Consider the following 19,893-nt stretch of genomic DNA (forward strand, 5'->3'; position numbering starts at 1 on the left):
TGAGGCACAATGTAATAAATCATGTTGACTATCCCTAATCAACTTATTCCTTTCTAGATGATTATAAATCCTATCTCTTATAGCCTATCCCAACATTTTACCTACAACCGAAGTAAGGCTCACTGGTCTATAATTACCAGGGTTGTCTCTACTGCCCGTCTTGAACAAGGGGACAATATTTGCTGTCCTCCAGTCTTCTGACACTATTCATGTAGGTAATGATGACATATAGATCAAAGCCAAAGGCTCTACAATCTCCTCCCTGGCTTCCCAGAGAATCCTAGGATAAATCCCAGGATACTTATCTTGTGAAGAGCACTTCACCAAGGCAAGGCAAAAACTGGGCTTTTGGGAGCATTCCTCCCTCTGCAATGTGAGTAAAAACCTGGTTATCAGGTGTGAGGCGTTCTCTCTATTGTTGTACGTGGTGAAGGTCTGACCCATTTACAGAACCTGTATCTTTGCAGTCACCTGAGCCATCTTCATGTGGAGGCCTATGATGGTCTGTGTCCGCAGAAACATCATTTACAAAGCTCTGGCTAAGGGAGAAAGAACATACCTAAAGTCACCCTCATCCTTATGGCTTTATGTGCAGCTGCATCAAGCTGTGCAAACACTAAGTGACACCAAGTGTAGAACTAAGGGTCTACCTGCTCCTAGTAGTGTGAAGGGTCGGACTGACCATGTTGCTACAGAATGCTCTAAGTAGTTGGACCGTTCCATATCATCTGTCCTTCATGAAGAAATTGGCAAAGAAAGATACCTTTGAGCACAAGTTCGTCACAAAGTGGCCAGCCTATAGCATCCTCAAGACCATGCTGGAAACGGAGAGGTTGGATCCTCTCAAGTTGTTCCCTGAGCAATCTGTCAAAGTCATTTAGCAGAACACCTCATCACCACAACTTTCCAACAAGCACCAAGACATCACTTGACTGATGGTGAGAAGGGCACTACCTGTCACATTCTTCATGTACACCCAGACTCTCTGTGCAACTCACACTGCCTTTGAAGCGGCTGTGGGGTGGGTTGACTGTCACGCACAGCCTTCTGGGGTGTGCCTTTGGAAAGGAAGTCTGGAGGGAAATACAGTGGTCTCAGTTGAGTTTCCTGAGCAGCTCTGTGATGCCAGACTCTGTGCTCTATGAGCTGTCCTGGAGGGCCATCAACTCGATGAAAGCTGCACTTTGGTCTTCCAGAGCAAGGAGCTAACCTCGACCGAGTGTTGCAGACTGGCACATTCCAAGGTCCAGGGCGACGAACTAAGGGATGCAATAAAGTTTGGGGCAGCTGCCACCAAGGTGCAGTGGGGAAAGATCACCGTCAAAGCTCTTTCTGCCTGAATTAAATGTTTAGTTATCAGACCCTCCCAGTACCTCAACTATATGTAAATAAAATCTTGTACAAGTAAGAAATGCCTTTAGTTTGTTTATTGGATAGAATTCAAATTCCAATGTTTGTTTCTCCACATGCGACTGTACAAATCCAAACTGCTGTATGAATATAAAGATATTTTTAGGAATAGAGTATATTTTTGAAATTAAAAAATCACAGTCTTCTGACTCTGAGCAGTATGCCGTTACAGTCATGGTGTAGCAGGAAACGTTCATGACTGGTACTCCTGCATTTGCCAATTTTGAATCCTGTTTTGTGGCTGTGTATTCTTAGAAAAAGAAATAACTGTTTAATGGAGGCTAATGTTATCTTATTATTTATGAACTTAGACTCTTAAGGAAAGGTAAATGGGTTTTTGGGTTTAGTTCTGTGAAGGTGACTTTAAAGTCATCTTTAATGATGAGTTCAAAGTCGAATTTTTAAGAAAGAATATGACTTAAGCTAAGTGACTGGGTAAGCTACCTGGGGGCATAATTACTGCCATCTGAAATTGGCTATGTGAGATGCCCATGAAAATATAAGTTGAAATAATAATATCAAAGATATAGTTGATATAGCGTAGGTCTCGGGCATTATTTGATTTGAAGTAAAATACCAGATAAAGTGATCTCATGTCTGACTGCATCTAAAACCCGGGTGTACATGGACAGGAATCTCATGTTTTCTGGTGTTTCACACATGAGTTGCGATGGAGATGTGTTAATTAGCAAAGAAAGGGCACTCAGTGAACATAGCGAGGGATTGACATAGATTCACTTCCACAGATGCAATCCTTAATTTGTTTGGATAATAATGAAGACACCTTTGTCCTTATAACAGAATGACGTTGATACATTCCAGAACATTCTGAGATGCACAGTAAAAGACATCCATTTAAAGATCTGTGGGGGTCTGAAAGCTGATGTTTAAGGGGTCACAAATGCACTCTTCATGCTGGGAGGGAAAGAGATCCATCTTTTTTTTAATATTTTCTTGTGCCTTCAAACAATGGATTTTAAATCAGTCACAAAGTCCCTTAGTCTGAATAGCCTGTGGAAACCTATGAATTTGTACTAATGTAGTGTCTTTATTGATGAGGCACTTTATTTTAATATTAGAAGTTACAAGGCATTGGTTAGGCCATTATTGGAATATTGCGCGCAATCCTGGTTTCCTTCCTATCGGTTGTGAAACTTGAAAGGGTTCAGAAAAGATTTACAAGGATGTTGCCATGGTTGGAGGATTTGAGCTATAGGGAGAGGCTGAACAGGCTGGGGCTGTTTTCCCTGGAGCGTCGGAGGCTGAGGGGTGACCTTACAGAGGTTTATAAAATCATAAGTGGCAGAAATAGGATAAATAGACAAAGTCTTTTTCCTGGGGTGGGGGAATCCAGAACTAGAGGTTTAGGGTGAGAGGGGAAAGATATAAAAGAGACCTAAGGGGCAACTTTTTCACACAGAGGGTGGTACGTGTATTGAATGAGCTGCCAGAGGAAGTGGTGGAGGCTGGTACAATTGCAACACTTAAAAGGCATGTGGATGGGTATATGATTAGGAAGGGTTTAGAGGGATATGGGCCAGATGCTGGCAGGTGGGACTAGATTGGGTTGGGATATCTGGTCGGCATGGACGGTTTGGACCAAAGGGTCTGTTTCCATGCTGTACATCTATGAATCTAAATTGCTAGGAAAAGGGTGCTGGACCACAGAGGAGATGTTAGAGGGAGTTGATGACTGGAGGCAATAGTCTAGTGGTATTATTACTGGACTGTTACTCCTGAGATCCAGATTATGTTCTGGGGACCTGGGTTTGAGTTCTGCCATGGCAGATTATGGAATCTGCATTCAGTAAAAATCTGAAATTAAAGTCTAAATGATGACCATGAATCCAGTATTGATTGTTAGGGAATATCTATCTGGTTCACAAATGTCCTTGAGGGAAGGAAATTGCCATTCTTACCTGAAAAGACAGGCAAAGTAAATCAGAAAATAAGATAACTCTGAAGAACTAAATTGCATTTATTTCGATGCAAGGAGTTGTACAGGTAAGACATATGAATTCAGGGCATGTAGGGGGACATGAGGCTGGGACATCATAGCTGTTACAGAACATGGCTGAGGGAGGGACAGGACTGGCAGCTCAATGTTCTCTCGTATAAATGCTATAGGAAGGATAGAAAGGGAGGCAAGAGAGGAGGGGGAGTGGCATATCTCCTCAAGGAAAGCATTATTGCTGTACATAGGGAGGACATTTCTGACAGATCATCCAATAAAGCTATAAAGGTGGAACTCATAAATAAGCGGGATTGATCACCTTGATAGGATTTTAATTCTCTCAAATAGTCAGAGAGAAATTCAGGAACAAATATGTAGAGCGAATTCAGATGTATGTAAGAATAATAAGGTTGTAATAGTAGGGTATTTTAACTTTCCAAACATAGACTGGGACTGCCGTAGCATTAAGGACTTGGAAGGTGAGGAAATTGTTAAATGTGTTCAAGAAAATTTTATTTATCAATGTGAAGATATACCTACTAGAGAAGGAGCAAACTTGACCTTCTCTTGGGCACTAAGGCATGACAAGTGACTGTTGAAACTTTATTGCTGGAACAGCACAGCAGGTCAGGCAGCATCCAGGGAACAGGAGATTCGACGTTTCGGGCACAGGCCCTTCTTCAGGAATGAGCAGAGAGTGTTCAGCAGGAGAAGATAAAAGGTAGGGAGGAGGGACTTGGAGGAGGGGCGTTGGAAATGTGATAGGTGACTGATGACAAGTGACTGATCTGTTAGTGAGGGAGCATTTTGGGACCAATGATCGTAATTCTATTATTTTTAAAATAGTTATGGAAAAGGATAGGCTTTGTATAAAAGTTAAAGTTTTTAGTTGGAGAGTGGCAACTTTTGATGGTATAAGACAGGAACTTTGAAGATTTCATTGGAGTAGACTGTTCACAGGTAAAGGGACAACTGGCAAGTGGGAGGCTTTCAAAAGTTAGATAATGAGAGTTCAGAGACAATATGTTCTTGTTAATATGAAGGGTAAGGCTGGTAAGAGTAGGGAACAATGGATAAATAAAGATATTGAGGCTGAGGTTAAGAATGAGAGTCATATATTAGGTATAGACTATTGGGATGAAGTGAATCTCTTGAAGATATTAAGTGTGTTGGGGCATTATTAAGAGGGAATTCAGGAGGGAAAAAAGAGAATATGAGAGCACCTTGGCAGACAAGGTTAAGGAAAATCTAAAGAAATCCTACAAGTACATTAAGAGCAAAAGGGCAAGTAGGGAGAGAATAGGGCCCCTTAAAAATCAACAAGGTGGTATATGTGTGGAAACACAGGAGGTAAGATTATTTTGCGTCAGTTTTTATAGTAGAGAAGGAAATGGAGATTAGAGAACTCAGGGAAATAACTGCTTATTTTTTTGAAAACAGTCTACATTGCAAAAGAGGAAGTGCTGAAGGTCATAAAAACATAAAGGTGGATAAATCTCTGGGACCTGATCTAGTGTATGCTGGGACATTGTGGGAGGCTAGGGAAGAAATTGCAAGGCCCCTTGCAGGGATATTTGTATCATCTACAGCCACAAGTGAGATGCCAGAGGACTGGAAGGTAGCTAATGTTGTGCCTTTAATTAAGGAAGGATGTAAGGAGAAGCTGGGGTGTGATGACCTGTGAGTCTAACATCAGTGGTGGTAAGCTGTTGGAGAGGATTCTGAGAGATAGGATTTACATGTATTTGGAAAAGCAAGGACTGATAAGGGATAGTCAACATGGCTTTGACCATGGGAAATCATGTCTCACGAACTTGATTGACCTTTTTGAGGATATGACCAAGAAGATAGATGAGGGCAGAGCAGAAGGCATTGTATACATTGGCTTTAGTAAAGCCTTTGACAATGTTCCACATGGTAGACTGATTCATAAAGTTAGATCACATCGAATTCAGGGAGAGTTTGCCAGTTGTATACAAAATTGGCTTGACAGTAGGAGACAAACGGTGGTGGAGGGTTACTTTTTGGACTGGAGGCCTGTGACCAGTGGTGTTCAGAAATAATCGGTACTATGTCCACTTTTATTTGTCATTTTTATGAACAATTGAGATGAGAATTTAGGAGGCATGGTTAGTAAGTTTGCGGATGACACCAAAATTGATGGGATTGTCATAGAATCATCATGTTGTACAACATGGAAACAGATCCTTTGGTCCAACCTGTCCCTGCTGACCAGATAGTTCCATTTAACATTTGACCCATATCCCTCTAACCCTTACTAATTATGGACCAATCCACCTGCCTTTTAGATGTTGTAATTGTACCAGCCTCCACTACATCCTCTGGCAGCTCATTCCATACAAGCACCACCCTCTGTGTGAAAAGTTACCCTTTTAGTCCCTTCTATATTTTTCCCCTCTCACATTATGCCCTCTCGTTTTGGACTCCCCTACCTTGGGAAAAAGCTTTTGGCTATTCACCCTAACCATGCCCCTCATGATTTTATAAAACTCTATAAAGGTCACCCCTCAGCCTCCAAAATAGTCCCAGCCTATTCAGCCTTTCCCTATAGCTCAAACCCTCCAACCCCAGCAACATCCTTGTAATCTCTTCGGCAACCTTTCAAGAGTAACAACATCTTTTTTATGACAGTGTAAACTCAGAAGAAATGAGGTTTTCTGAGGAATCATCCAACACTGCAGCAACTCATCGAGGCTCCTTGGTCCCTCCTCCCAAACCTGCGTCCTCTGATCTCTGATACATGGGAAGACTATCACCTTCAAGTTGCACTCCAAACCACACACCATCCTGCTTCAGAAGTGTGTCAATCAAGTTCCTTAATCCAAATCCCAGAACTGTCTTCCTAATAGCACTGTGGGTCTACCATCTCAAAGACTCCAATATTTCAAGAAGGCAGCCCATTACCACCCTCCCCAGGACAGTTAAGAAAAGGAAATAAATGCTGGCCTAGCCAGCATGAATAGTTAGCCACACTTGTTGATTGAACATTTAAAAATCCTTATTGTACATGTGAAGGGCCTGGAAGACAAAAGAGGGGATACGCTCTGGTTATTGGAAAGAATCAATTTTATTGTCATCCTCAGTCTTTTCAGAGCTCAGTTATTTATCAAATAAAGTCTGCATTTGTGTGCAAGAGATCTCTGTAATTCTATCATTAGCTATCTGCAAGCTGTCTGTTTCCCCATTTCCACTCGAGGGATTCAGATATGCTACCTAACTACACAACATCCTCCTTTGTATCTGTGCTCATCTATTTGTTGCAGTTGACCTGCCTCTACCTTGCATTTTGAGCCATTTTTCTCCCACAATAAGTCTGAAACAGACCTGTGAGTGATGGCGAGGAATTCACGTGATGCACTCACGGAATTGACTGAAGCACAAGGATCACCATTGCACAAAAATGAGATGAGTGTCAATGTTGAATGGAAAAATGGTGAAGTGATAAAATTTATAGCAAGTGAAGGCTAGATGTTGCTGAAAGTTGAAAGGTTATTAGGTGTGATATGATAACCAACACTTTGTGAGAGTGAAAGGTTGAGGTTTACACCACATAAGTTGGAAAAACAAACAATAGGGTCTGGAGTAGGATATTTGGACTTTTGGTAAAGGCTTTTGCCCGAAACGTCGATTTTGCCTGTCCTCGGATGCTGCCTGAATTGCTGTGCTCTTCCAGCACCACTGATCCAGTATTTGGACTTTTGGGTCAGCTCCACCACTTACTCTGATCATGGCTGACCAGGAAACTCTGTACCCTGTTCCTGCTTTCTCCCCATGCCCTTTGATTCTTTTACCCCTAAGAAAATATTTAACTCCTCCTTGTAAACTTTCAATATTTTGTCCTAAAACACCTTCTCTGGCTGAGAATCCCACAAGCTCATGACTGTCTGGGTGAAGAAATTTCTCATCATCTCAATTTGAAATGGCCAACCCTGTATCCTTTGACTGTCCCTCCTCGTACTGAACTCCCCGATCACTGGGAACCTTTCTCCAGCATTTACCCTGTCTAGTCCTAATGGAATTTTATAGGTGTCTATGGGCTATACCCTCATTCTTATAAACACCAGTGAATGTAGTCCAACCAATCCAGTCTCTCTTCACGTGTCAGTCCTGTCATTCTAGTAATTAGTCTGGTAAATTTTCATTGTCCTCCATACATAACCAGAACATCATTCCTCAGAAGAGGAGATTAAACCTGCAGATAGTGATCCATGTATGGTCTCAGCAAGCCCTGTACAAACTGCTTGCTCCTGTACTTCAATCAACTCCACTTCCCATATTTGGACTGACAGTTTAAATGCAACTAAAATGATATCATATGGGTGTGCTTCACGCCAATTACATTGATTAGAGATGCAAAACCTGGAAGTTAGAAGTAATTGTGCAATTGACTGGAAATCATAAACTTTAACCTGTTTGATTGACCTTTAGATTCCCCTCATGCATTTGCATATAAATACAGGAGCCAATACTTTTGTCACAACTAAGATTCTTATGCCATTTTAGGGAATGTTATGTGTAGCTCTGTAATAAAAATATTTTGTCCAACAGGAAGGAAATCAAGAATGTTTTGGCCTGAAATAAACAGTTACATGTAATGTCCAGTTCTGGTAATCCAGTTATTTATTTTGACAGTGAAACTCTGAGAGAAACTGAGATTGAATTTCTTGTTTTCGCTGTTTCTCATTTCTCCTTCTACTTATTATAGATAATTGGAACAATCCCACTGATGTCAAACCCAGCAGTTTCATCCAATCAAACTACAGGGGGAGCTCAAGGCATTCAAGTGCAACCAATCACCCCTCAGCTTCTGACTAATGCGCAAGGTCAGATCATTGCCACGGTGATTGGAAATCAGATTTTGCCAGTGATCAATACACAAGGAATAACACTGTCACCCATAAAACCAGGCCAACAGGTAAAAAGTTTCCTTCCATTTTACAGTTTACTCACTCATGTCAAAACAGTAAAAAAAATGGCAAAATAATTTATCAGGTCAATGTACAAGTCTTTATCCTGTAAAATAATCTGTTGCATGAATTTATTCAATTAAACAGTTGGGACACTGTTCAATTTGTAAATAGCCATTCTAATGTACGTGAAATATCACAGGTTCCCTCAGAATAGTGCTTGATCAGCCAGCAAGACTGGATTGTTCATAAACTGGGCTCTGAAGCAGTAATAAAGACAAGAGAAAGTAAGAATGGTACAATGTTGGATTGAAGTAAGACATCACCAAGCAAGTAGATCTTATTGTGATGGAACAAGCAACAAATGAGGTGCATCACAATAAACAAGACAAGTTCACACAAAATCTTTTGACAGTGACAATTTTTTTTAAGTGTTTGATAGTGATCCTCTGTAGTTTCCACATATTTTAATGTCCTCAGAGAGCAATTTATTGGAATATAACATTGTCACAAAGGCTGGTAATGATGACACAATAAATTTAAATACAGCAGAAGTCTTCTGTGGCTATCCCCATTTCAAACAAGTATGCTGTTTTAGAAAATGTAAGGGGTGATGGACTTTCAGGGGAATGTAGCATGCACAGCAAGTTTCTGGTATGAAGACAGGCTCTCATGTAATAAGGGGTACGTCGGGTTCCAAGCGATCAATTGTGTTAGGGGATTCTCTAATCAGACACAGACAGGTGTTTCTGCTGCCAGCAGTGAAAAATCAGAGTGGTGTGTTGCCTCCCTGGTACCAGGACCAAAGATATCTCAAAGGGTGCAGAATGTTCTCAAAGGGGAGAGGGACCAGCAGGAGGTCATTGTCCACATTGGAACCAGCGACATAGGAAGGGAAATGAATGATATTCTGAAGGGAGAATATAGAAAGTTAGGTAGGAGTTTAAAAAGGCAGTCCTCGAGGATAGTAATATCTGGATTACTCCCAGTGCTACGAGCTAGTGAGGGTAGGAATAGGAGGACGGAGCAGAAGAATGCACGGCTGAGGAGCACATTGGAATTTCTTCTGGGGTAGAAGTGACCTGTACAAGCAGAATGGATTGCACCTGAATTGGAATGGGACTAATACTGGCAGAGAGATTTGCTAGAGCTGCTCAGGAGGATTTAAACTAGTAAGGAGGTTTGGGGGATTGGGGGTGGGTGGGCACCCAGGGAGATGCTGAGGAAAGAGATCAATCTAAGACTGGTACAGTTGAGAAAAGAAGCGAGTCAAACAGTCAGGGCAGGCAGGAACAAAGCTGAGAACAAGGTAGGAATGATAAATTAAACTGCATTTGTGTCAATGCAACAGGAAGGCAGATAAACTCAGGGCATGGCCAGGAACATGGGACTGGGATATCATAGCAATTGCAGAAATGTGGCTCAGGAATGGACGGGGACTGGCAGCTTAATGTTCCAGGATACAAATGCCAAAGGAAGGACAGAGAAACAAACTTGTAAGGAGATCTCAGTTATCTGTAAGAATAATAGGGTGGTCATGCTAGGGGATTTTAACTTTACAAACGTAGACTGGGACTGTCATGGTGTTAGGGTTTAGATGGAGAGGAATTTGTTAAGAGTGTTCAAGAAAATTTTCTGAGTCAGTATGTGGATGTACCGACTAGAGAAGGTGCAAATCTTGACCTACTCTTGGGAAATAAGGTGGGGTGGCTGACTGAGGTTGTCAGTGGGGGAGCACTTTGGGGCCAGTGACCATAATTCTATTAGTTTTAAATTAGTGATGGAAAAGGGTAGACCAGACATAAAAGTTGAAGTTCTAAATTGGAGGAAGGCTAATTTTGACGGTATTAGGCAAGAACTTTCAGAAGCTGGTTAAGGGTAGATGTTCGCAGGTAAAGAGATGGCTGGAAAATGGAAAGCCTTCAGAAATGAGATAACGAGAATCAAGAGACAGTATATTCCTGCTAAGATGGAAAGAAAAGCTGATAGGTATAGGGAATGCTGGATTGGTTCTGTGGCTAGCCCCATTTCAAACAAGTATGCTGTTTTAGAAAATGTAAGGGGTTGGTTAAGGAAAAGAAGGAAGCATATATCTGGTATAGACAGGAGAGATCAAGAGAATCATTAGAAAAGTATAAAAGCAGGGGGAAATCAGGGGCAAAAAGGGGACATGAGAAAGCTTTGGCAATTAGGGTTAAAGAGAATCCAAAGTGTTTGTACAAATTCGTTACGGGCAAAGGGTAACTAGGGAGAAAATAGGCCCCCTCAAAGATCAGCAAGGCAGCCTTGTGTGGAGCCGCAAGAAATGGGGGAGATACTAAACAAGTATTTTGCATCAGTGTTTACTATGAAGAAGGAATTGGAAGATATAGAATGTGAGGAAATAGATGTTGACACCTTGAAAAATGTCCATATTACAGAGGAGGCATGTCTTGAAATGCATAAAGGTGGATAAATTCCCAGGACCTGATCAGGTGTACCCTAGAACTCTGTGGGAAGCTAGAGAAGTGATTGCTGCGCCCCTTGCCTGTGATATTTGTATCATCAATAATCACAGGTGAGGTGCCAGAAGACTGGAGGTTGGCTAATGTGGTGCCACTGTTTAAGAAGGGTGGTAAGGACAAGCCAGGGAACTATATACCGGTGAGCCTGACGTTGGTGATGGGCCAGTTGTTGGAGCAAATGCTGAGAGACAGAATTTATGCGTATTTGGAAAGGCAAGGACTGATTAAGGATAGTCAACATAGTGTGGGAAATCATGTCTCACGAACTTGATTGAGTTTGTTGAAGAAGTATCAAAGGATTGATGAGGGCAGAGCGGTGAACGTGATCTATATAGACTTCAGTAAGGCGTTCAACAAGGTTCCCCTTGGGACACTAGTTGGCAAGGTTGGATCTCATGGAATACAGGGAGAACTAGCCATTTGGATACAAAACTGGCTCGAAGATAGAAGACAGAGGGTGGTGGTGGAAGGTTGTTTTTCAGACTGAAGAACTGTGACTAGTGGACTGCCACAAGGATCGATGCTGGGTCTACTACTTTTCATCATTTATATAAATGATTTGGACATGAAATGCGAGGTATAGTTAGTAAGTTTGCAGATGACACCAAAATTGGAGGTGTTGTGGATAGCAAAGAAGGTTACCACAGATTGCAACGGATCTTGATCAGATGAGCTAAGGAATGGCAGATGGAGTTTAATTTAGATAAATGCGAGGTGCTGCATTTCGGGAAAGCAAATCTTAGCAGGACTTATACACTTAATGATAAGGTCCTAGGGAGTGTTGCTGAACCAAGAGACTTTGGAGTGGAGGTTCATTGGTCTTGAAAGTAGAGTCATGGGTAGATAGGATAGTGAAGAAGGTGTTTGGTATGCTTTCCTTTATTGTTCAGAGCATTGAGTATATAAGTTGGGAGGTCATGTTGCGGCTGTACAGGACATTGGTTCAGCCACTTTTAGCATAATGCATGCAATTCTGGTCTCTTTCCTATCGGAAGGATGTTGTGAAACTTGAAAGGGTTCAGAAAAGATTTATAAAGATGTTGCCAGGATTGGAGGATTTGAGCTATAGAGAGAGGCTGAATAGACTGAGCCTGTTTTCCCTGGAGTGTCGAAGGCTGAGGGGTGACTTCATAGAGGTTTATAAAATCATGGGGGCATGTATAGGATAAATAGACAAAGTATTTTCCCTGAGGTGGGGAGTCCAGAACTAGAGGCATAGTTTTAGGGTGAGAGGGGAAATATATAAAAAGGACCTAAGGGGCAACTTTTTCAAGCAGAGGGTGGTACGTGTATGAATGAGCTGCCAGAGGAAGTGGTGGAGGCTTGTACAATTGCAACATTTAAGACGCATCTGGATGGATATATGAATAAGAAGGGTTTGGAGGGATATGGGCCAAGTGATGGCAATTGGGACTAGATTGGGTTGGGATATCTGGTCAACATGGACGAGTTAGACCAAAGGGTCTGTTTCTGTGCTATACCTCTCTCTAACTTGATGACTCTATTAGTTGAACAATGAAGAGAAATGAAGGCCTATGTCTTGATAAAGTTAAAAATAGATAGGATATATTTGGTTATTTTAACATATGTAATGATGAACAGATTACTCTGATGTCTCATCAAATTCAGAAAGGAGGGTGGAGCGGATAAGTGGGAAGGAAGATTGATAGATGGGACAAGTCATGAGGATGGTGCTGAGCTGGAAGGTTGGAATTGGGGTAAGGTGGGGGGAGGGGAAATGAGGAAAGTCCACATAAGTGCCATGGGATTGAAGGGTTCTGAGGCGGAAGATGAGGCATTCTTCCTCCAGGTGTTGGGTGGTAAGGGACTGACAATGGAGGAGGTCCAGGACCTGAATGTCCTCTGCAGAGTGGGAGGGAATGTTGAAATGTTCAGCTATGGGGCGGTGGGGTTGACTGATGTGGGTGTCCCAGAGATGTTCTTTGAAGTGCTCTGCGAGTAGGCATCCAGTCTCCCCAATGTAGAGGAGACTGCATCAGGAGCAACATATAAAGTAAATGATGTGTGGAAGTGGAGGTGAAGCTTTGATGCCTGTGGAAGGCTCCTTTGGGACCTTGGACGGAGGTGAGGGGGGAGATATGGGTACAGGTTTTTGCAATTCCTGCAGTGGCAGGGGAAGGTGCCGGGAGAGGAGGGTGGGCAGTTAAGGGGCTTGGACCTGACCAGGTAGTTGTGGAGGGAAAAGTCTTTACGGAAAGCGGATTGGGGGGGGGGAAATGTATCTCTGGTGGTGGGGTCTGTTTGTAGGTGACAGAAAAGGCAGAGGATGATGCAATGTATGCAGGCATTGGTGGGGTGGAAGGTGAGAACCACAGGGCTTCTGTCCTTGTTGTGGTTGGAGAGGTGGGTTTGAGGATGGAAGTTCAGGACGTGGATGAGATGCTTTGGTGGGCATCTTCAGCCACATGGGAGGGGAAGTTGCGGTGTGTTCTGTTGTGGAACTGGTCCTTCTGGGAGCAGATGTGGCGGATGCAGAGGAATTAGGAATAGGGGATAGCATTTTTGCAGGAAGCAGGGTGGGAGGTGGTATAATCCAGGTAGCTGTGGGAGTCGGTGGGACGGAGATAGTTTGGGCACACTTAAGATATGTTCCCCTGAAATGGTAAGGTAGGTCAAATAAATCCAGAGCTTCCCGAACAAAGAGCAAGAGAGAGAAGAACCCTGTGCTTCTGAAACTATGCAAGAAGGAGCAGGCACAGTAGCTTCATAACTACATGAAATTTGGTCTATGGTTTGGTACAGGAGAGTGTGACTGTGAGTGAAGCAATTTTGAGATCCAGAATTCAGCTTTGGAGAAACCTAAGCTAGTCGTCTTATCCAACCAATATGAAGTTTTTGGTCCTCATATGCATAAGGACACAGTCTGCAGAGAAAGTGAGCAAATTGACTACAGCATCATGGTCAGAGTACCATTCAGTTGAGGGAAGAACAGAGAAGTCTGGTAGCAATAGGAAATAGCACAGTTCAGGAAATAGATGCAAAGACAGAGAATCCCAAAGGCTGTGTTGCCTACCCGGTGCCTTGGTTCAGGGCATCTCTTTTTGATTGGAGAGGAACGTACATCAGGAGGGAAAGGATTTGGTTGCCATAGTCAACGTAGGTGCCAACCACATAGCTAGAACTCAGAAAAAGGTTTTGCTGAGGGATTATGAGCAGTTCAGGGCTAAATTAGAAAGCATAACCAAAATGGTAATAATCTCTAGATTACTACCTGACGAAGGTGCAAATTGGTTTTGGATATACAAGATTAGAAAGGGAAACTCGTGGCTGTAAGATTGGTGTGGGAGAAATAGATTCTGATGTGTAGGGCCAGTACTGGGGAAAAAAAGAGCTGTTCTGTTGGGCCAGACTTCACTTGAACAATGTCCTGGCAAACAAGGGTTGTAGATAGGGTTTCAAAACTAATTAGTGGAGGGGACAGTTCAATTGAAGGAAAGTGGTAAAAGTCAAAAGGGAATAAAAGAGAGGAGAGATGCAGTACCATGAAGAGATGAATGATTATAAAGTGTGGCATAAAGGGGTTAAGTCATACCAGATTCGATACATTAACTCTATTTCCCTTTCCACAGATGCTGCCAGATCTGCTGTTTTTCCCCAGCATCCCCTGCGTTTGTTTCAGTTTTCCAGCATCTGCAATCTTTTACATTTATTCAAAATGCAGATGGATCTAGGTGTCCTTATATATAAATCGCAAAAGGCTAGTATGTAGATAGAGCAATCAGAAAGCTTATTGAATGTTGTTGCAATTCATTGCAAGGGAAATTGAATACAAAAGTAACCACTCTTCAGGGCATTGGTGAGATCACATCTGGAATGTTGTGTACAGTACCTACTTAAAGAAGGATGTAAATGGGTTGGAAGTAGTTTAGCAAAGGTTTATTAGATTGATAGGTGGAATGGGCAGGTTATCTAATTAGGAAAGATTGGTCAAGCTAGGATATTATTTGCAGGTGTTTAGTCGTTTTAATAGGTGACTGGACTGAAACATAAGAAATCCTGAATAGTCTTGACAGGGTATATGTGAAGAGGATGTTTCCTCTTGTGAGAACAACTCAAACTAGGGGTCACTGGTTAAGAAGAAGGGATAACCCATTTACAACAGAGATTGATTCGGAGACCTGGTGTTGTGTGATTTTTAACAACAGAGATTGGGTGATTTCTTTTTCTTAAAGTGCATCACAAGTCTTTGAAACTCTTCCTAGAAAGGCACTGGAAGCAGAATCTTTGAATATTTTTAGGGCAGAGGTGAATAGGTTCTTGGTAAAATGGGTTCTCAGCAGTAGCCAGGAATGTGGGTTTGAGATTACAAACATCAGCCATCTTATTAAGTGGTGAAGCAGGCTTGAGGAGCTAAATGGTGTACTTCTCCAAATTCCATATTTATTTTAATGACCTAGACCTTAGTGTATACAGCACAATTTCAAAATATGCATATGATATAAAACTTAGAAGCATTGAAAACAGTGAGGATAGGGTAGAACTTTAAATGGACATAGACAACTTGGTGGAATGGATGGTAATGGGTGTGAGGAAATCAATTTTGATTGGAAGAACATGAAAAGACAAAACTAAATAAGGGATACAAAATTAAAGGAGTTGTAATAGCAGAGGGACATAAGTGTACATGTGCATAAATCACTGAAGTTGGCAAGAAAGGTTCAGAGCACTGCCAATAAAATGAAAAGTATCCTGCACTTTATTAGTAAGGGGCCAGAGTACAAGAGCACATAAGGTATGTTGAACTTGTATGAGACACCTATTCATCCTCAGCTGGAGGATTGTCTCTTGTTTTAAAAGCATACTTTAGAAAGGATGTGACTACAGGAAGTCATGAGGCTGAATGTAGGGATGAGGAAATCCAGTTATTAAAGATATAATGGAGAAGTCAGAACAACTTTCCTTGGAGGAAAGAAGACCAAGGAGAAATCTGATAAAGGTATTTAGAATCATGAGGGGCCTGGACAGAATAGACAGGGAGAATCTGGTCTCATATGTAAAAGATCATGAATGAGAGAGCACAGATTTAAAGCAATTAGCAAAAATGCAAAAGTGGTATGTGACAGAGCTTTCTCATTACAGAGAGTGGTTTAAGTTCTGGAATGCACTGCCTTAGAGAATTATGGGGGCAGGTTACATTAAGGCATTCAGAAAGAAATTAGATTGTTATTTGAAAAGGAACAATGTGCTGAGTTATTGGGAGAAGGCAGGAGGTCTGAGTGATCTCCTTATGACAGAATACTGCGAACAGTTCTGTTATTCACCAGAGATTTTGATGAAAGTCAGGAGAGTTCAAGATGGCTGATCAGGTGTTGCTTATTTTACTTTATCATCCAAAGTCAAAATTGCCCAAATTTAATTTTAAATCTGTGATCCAATTGTGACAATGTAAACTTCATAACTTTAAAACTTTACGACTTTAATACTTCTTGGATTGAAAGAATCAGCAATAACTCTTTCTGGAACAAACTATTTCTCAAGATGAAAAGGGCATGGAGAAAGTGTTATAAAAGCAACATGCAAATTAACCATTTCAGGGAAGAAGCAATATAAACTATCTGTGTCCTGGGGAAAAGGAGATAACAATTGCTTGGTAATCCTCTGCTTCATGATAAGTGGGCAATTAACTTAGCGGGCAGAACAAATGTTCTGAAGTAAAGGCATTAATTACAGGAACAGCTTTTAAACAGATAGCTAACCCCGAATGTAACAAGGAACAGGGGAGCCACTTCTGATAAGAAGGAAAGCTACAGACTTGAAGTCTCCAAAAGTGTGATCAGTGTTGGGAATGAAAGAATCTATTGAATAATCAATACTGTCACACCACAAACTTGAAAGAGGGAGAATTGTGTAAGCATCCATCATCAGAACAAGTTAGTAGCAGAATTTCGAAGAACAACACTGCAAAAGATCGAACCCTGGACGCTTCCAGCGACAGACACTCTTGGTGAAATCCTGGCCAGATTCGCTTATTAATCGGGTAATAGCCAAGTTGGGTTGTGAGGCTTAACTTATTTACTTGAGAGGTCTAATTTTGGTTGCTCCATGCAATAAAATTTAAATCATTGTTTCAGTACTTGATTGTCTGTGAGATTTCTTAATAAGTTGCTGAATCAAAGGTAACTTGTAAGTTTACCCACAACACTATTAAGCTCAAAATATCTCAAGTCCTAACTGATCTAACTTTCCTAAGAACCAAAGAAACTCTATTTTTAGTTACTGTTGCCTCATTGCTGCATTTTACATGGCAAACTGAGATAAGTGCAAATTAGCAGTAATTTAAATGCTATAAATGGTCTTAATGCTCCATGGCACAGGTGTACAAAGCTTGGATACCACAGGGTGAAATTCAGAAGGCAACAAATAAGAAATGAGCCCACTGGGGCTTTTAGACCAGTTGTGGTTTAATACAGCCAGCATTTTAAGAGAGATAGACTGCCAGGGATCGAGGTTGTTTTCTGATCCATGGGCTGCAATTTGGATTGTCCTGGTTTACACATGTTAGAACTGTATTTTTTTTTTCAGTTTTCAGAATATCATCTAAACTCCTCAAAGTCATGCTACCTCAAAATGCATGCATGATGTGTTTTTTATTTAATTAGCAAAAATGTTTTCTTCATGAAATGAGGAATTAACTGTTCAGTACACTAATGGCAATTCCAATTTATGCTGGCGGTAGGTTCCTGAGATTTTATCATGGAATTCATACAGCAGAGAAACTGAATTAATAGACTGCTATTCTAGGACACATTTCTGTAAGAAAATATAAATAAATGTTATCATTGACAACACATGGTCTCATCACTAATCACAAGTATCTGTTAACTACAGTTACTATTTGATTCATTGATCTTAAACCCTGTTTATACTTGCAATGCCAAGACATGGAGATAAATGTTTAGACAAACCAAAAAGCTAACTATTTAAATATATTGTTTTTGGAGTATTACCTAAGGTGCATGTGGAACTGAGTGGAGTACAGAAATTAGCAGCAATATTTACACCACATGATGCAACTGAACAGCAGAATAAGCAAGACACAAATCCTTCAGTTCATGTGTCTAGATTCAATTCCAAATGGTAAAATGATGGCATCCTTTTCTGTCTGCTGTTTGTTGGTGATGCTTATGAACTGACTTTGGGCAGTCACATCTCTGATACTAGTAGCTGTCGACTCACAGCACAAAACTCTTAATTTCAAACTAATTGTTGAGTTCAATCAGAGAAACCATGAGAAATAGACAGCAAAGTACAACAGCAACAAAAGGAAATCTGAGGTTTGGGCTGAAGTGTGTAGTTAAGGAAATGTAGACCAGAATTGTAAACAGCAGCAGTAGCTTCACCACACCATACCCTCACCCCATCACCATTTGTCCAGGGTGCTCAATAACAATTTGGGGGCTGCCAGATCTTCAGGTAAGCCTCAACACCAAGAAGCCATGGAATAGAGTCCAAGGTCAGACCACCCTCGCAAACCTCAGTGAGGAGGCTGGAGTTCAAAAGGGCACGCGGAGAGCAAATGTGTGTGAGGATGGGCATCGGGTGACCAAACAGGAAAGGCTTTCCAGCCCGCAAAATGGCCACAACTAAAATCTGATATTCTTGCTAAGCTCAATTAACCCTTGGTGCAGGCAGCCACCCAACGTAGATTCATATGGCTGGTAAAATACCATGTAGGTGGGTGGACAGCAAGAACAGTGTGGCCCTCCACTCTGTGGCACCCAATTTTACTGCATCTGCCAGTCCATTCCCATTCAGGCTTTAACTTTTCACCCATGCAGTATATTACTCCACAATAACCCCTACAATGTCACTAAACCGGAATTGCTTAGATTAGATTTGATTCCCTACAGTATGGAAACAGGATCTTTGGCCCAACAAGTCCACACCGACCGTCTGAAGAATAACCCACCCAAACCCATTCCCCTACTCTATATTTATCCCTGACTAATGCAACTAACATTACAGGCAATTTAGCATGGCCAATTCACCTGATCTGCTCATCTTTGGATTTTGGGAGGAAACCGGAGCACCTGGAGGAAACCCATGCAGACACGGGGAGAATGTGCAAACTGCACACAGGCAGTCGCCCAAGGCTGGAATCGAAGCCGGGTCCCTGGTGCTGTGAGGCAGCAGTGCTAACCACTGAGCCACTATGTCACCCCCTTATGGGTATTAAATCTAGGAAAAGGTGGATTTTCTTCATCTTGGGATATATGATAGAGGAGAAAGTGGGTGAAACTGGGTAGCCATATGTCAGAGTTACTACCATCTCCTTTTCTTCACCATCCCCTCCTCTTGTCAACTGCCTGAGACAGAAACAGATTATTTGAAATCCTGGTGGTGTGTGTAATTCCATAATGGATTCCTAATCATGTAATGATGTCATCACTAAGACTATTTATTTTCAGTGTTGAAATATCACCCAATTCCACCCCACCACCTCAGCTGATGTGCTGACTCACATTAATGCCTTTGTTAACTTCAGACTTAACTATTCCTATACCCTTCTGGCCAGCCTCCCAGATTCTACTCCATAAATGTAAGATCATTCAAAACTGAGGCGTCTGTGTCCTAACTTGAATTTAAGTCCAGCACAAAGAAAATCAGAATTGCTGGAGAAGCTCAGCAAGTCTGGCAGCGTCTGTGGAGAGAAATCAGAATTAACGTTTCGGGTCAAGTGGTTCTTCCTCAGAAGCTAAGTAGCATCATCATCTCTTGTCTGCTCAGTGATCAACGCAACTTCTCAGTTGCATCCTTGTTTTCAATCACTTTATGGCCTCATCCATCCATAGCAATGTCTGGTCTGAGTTTTTTCAGAAAAATAAGTTTGATAGTTAACAGTTCCTGCTGCATCTCCATGCCAACAATGATGCAAGCCTCCTCTCATGCTGTATATATTGGCATTCCCTTTACAAGTTAATTTCTTGTATGTCAGTCCTGATGAGTGCAGATGAAAAGCTTAACTTTGTATCTGCTCTTAGCAATTCCTTACCTTTTAAAGTCCTCCATCTTCGGAATTAGAATCCCTACAGTGTGGAAACTGACCCAACAAGTCCACACCAACTGTCTGAAGAGT

General features: G+C 41.6%; 1 protein-coding gene across 2 annotated transcripts in view; it reads left to right on the forward strand.

Moving 5' to 3' along the window:
- The window catches only part of pou6f2 (POU class 6 homeobox 2), a 567,547-nt gene that overhangs the window by 495,308 nt on the left and 52,346 nt on the right, over positions 1-19,893 (forward strand). For both annotated transcript variants that reach the window (XM_087986073.1, XM_043688934.2), the window contains exon 7: positions 8,091-8,300. In XM_087986073.1, the coding sequence (XP_087842199.1) occupies positions 8,091-8,300 (210 nt within the window). The remainder of the gene's footprint in view (positions 1-8,090; positions 8,301-19,893) is intronic.

The sequence above is a fragment of the Chiloscyllium plagiosum genome, unplaced genomic scaffold, assembly GCF_037043375.1.
Source record: "Chiloscyllium plagiosum isolate Xiang-an unplaced genomic scaffold, Cpla_swu_hap1 HiC_scaffold_4, whole genome shotgun sequence".
In the NCBI taxonomy this organism is placed as follows: domain Eukaryota; kingdom Metazoa; phylum Chordata; class Chondrichthyes; order Orectolobiformes; family Hemiscylliidae; genus Chiloscyllium; species Chiloscyllium plagiosum.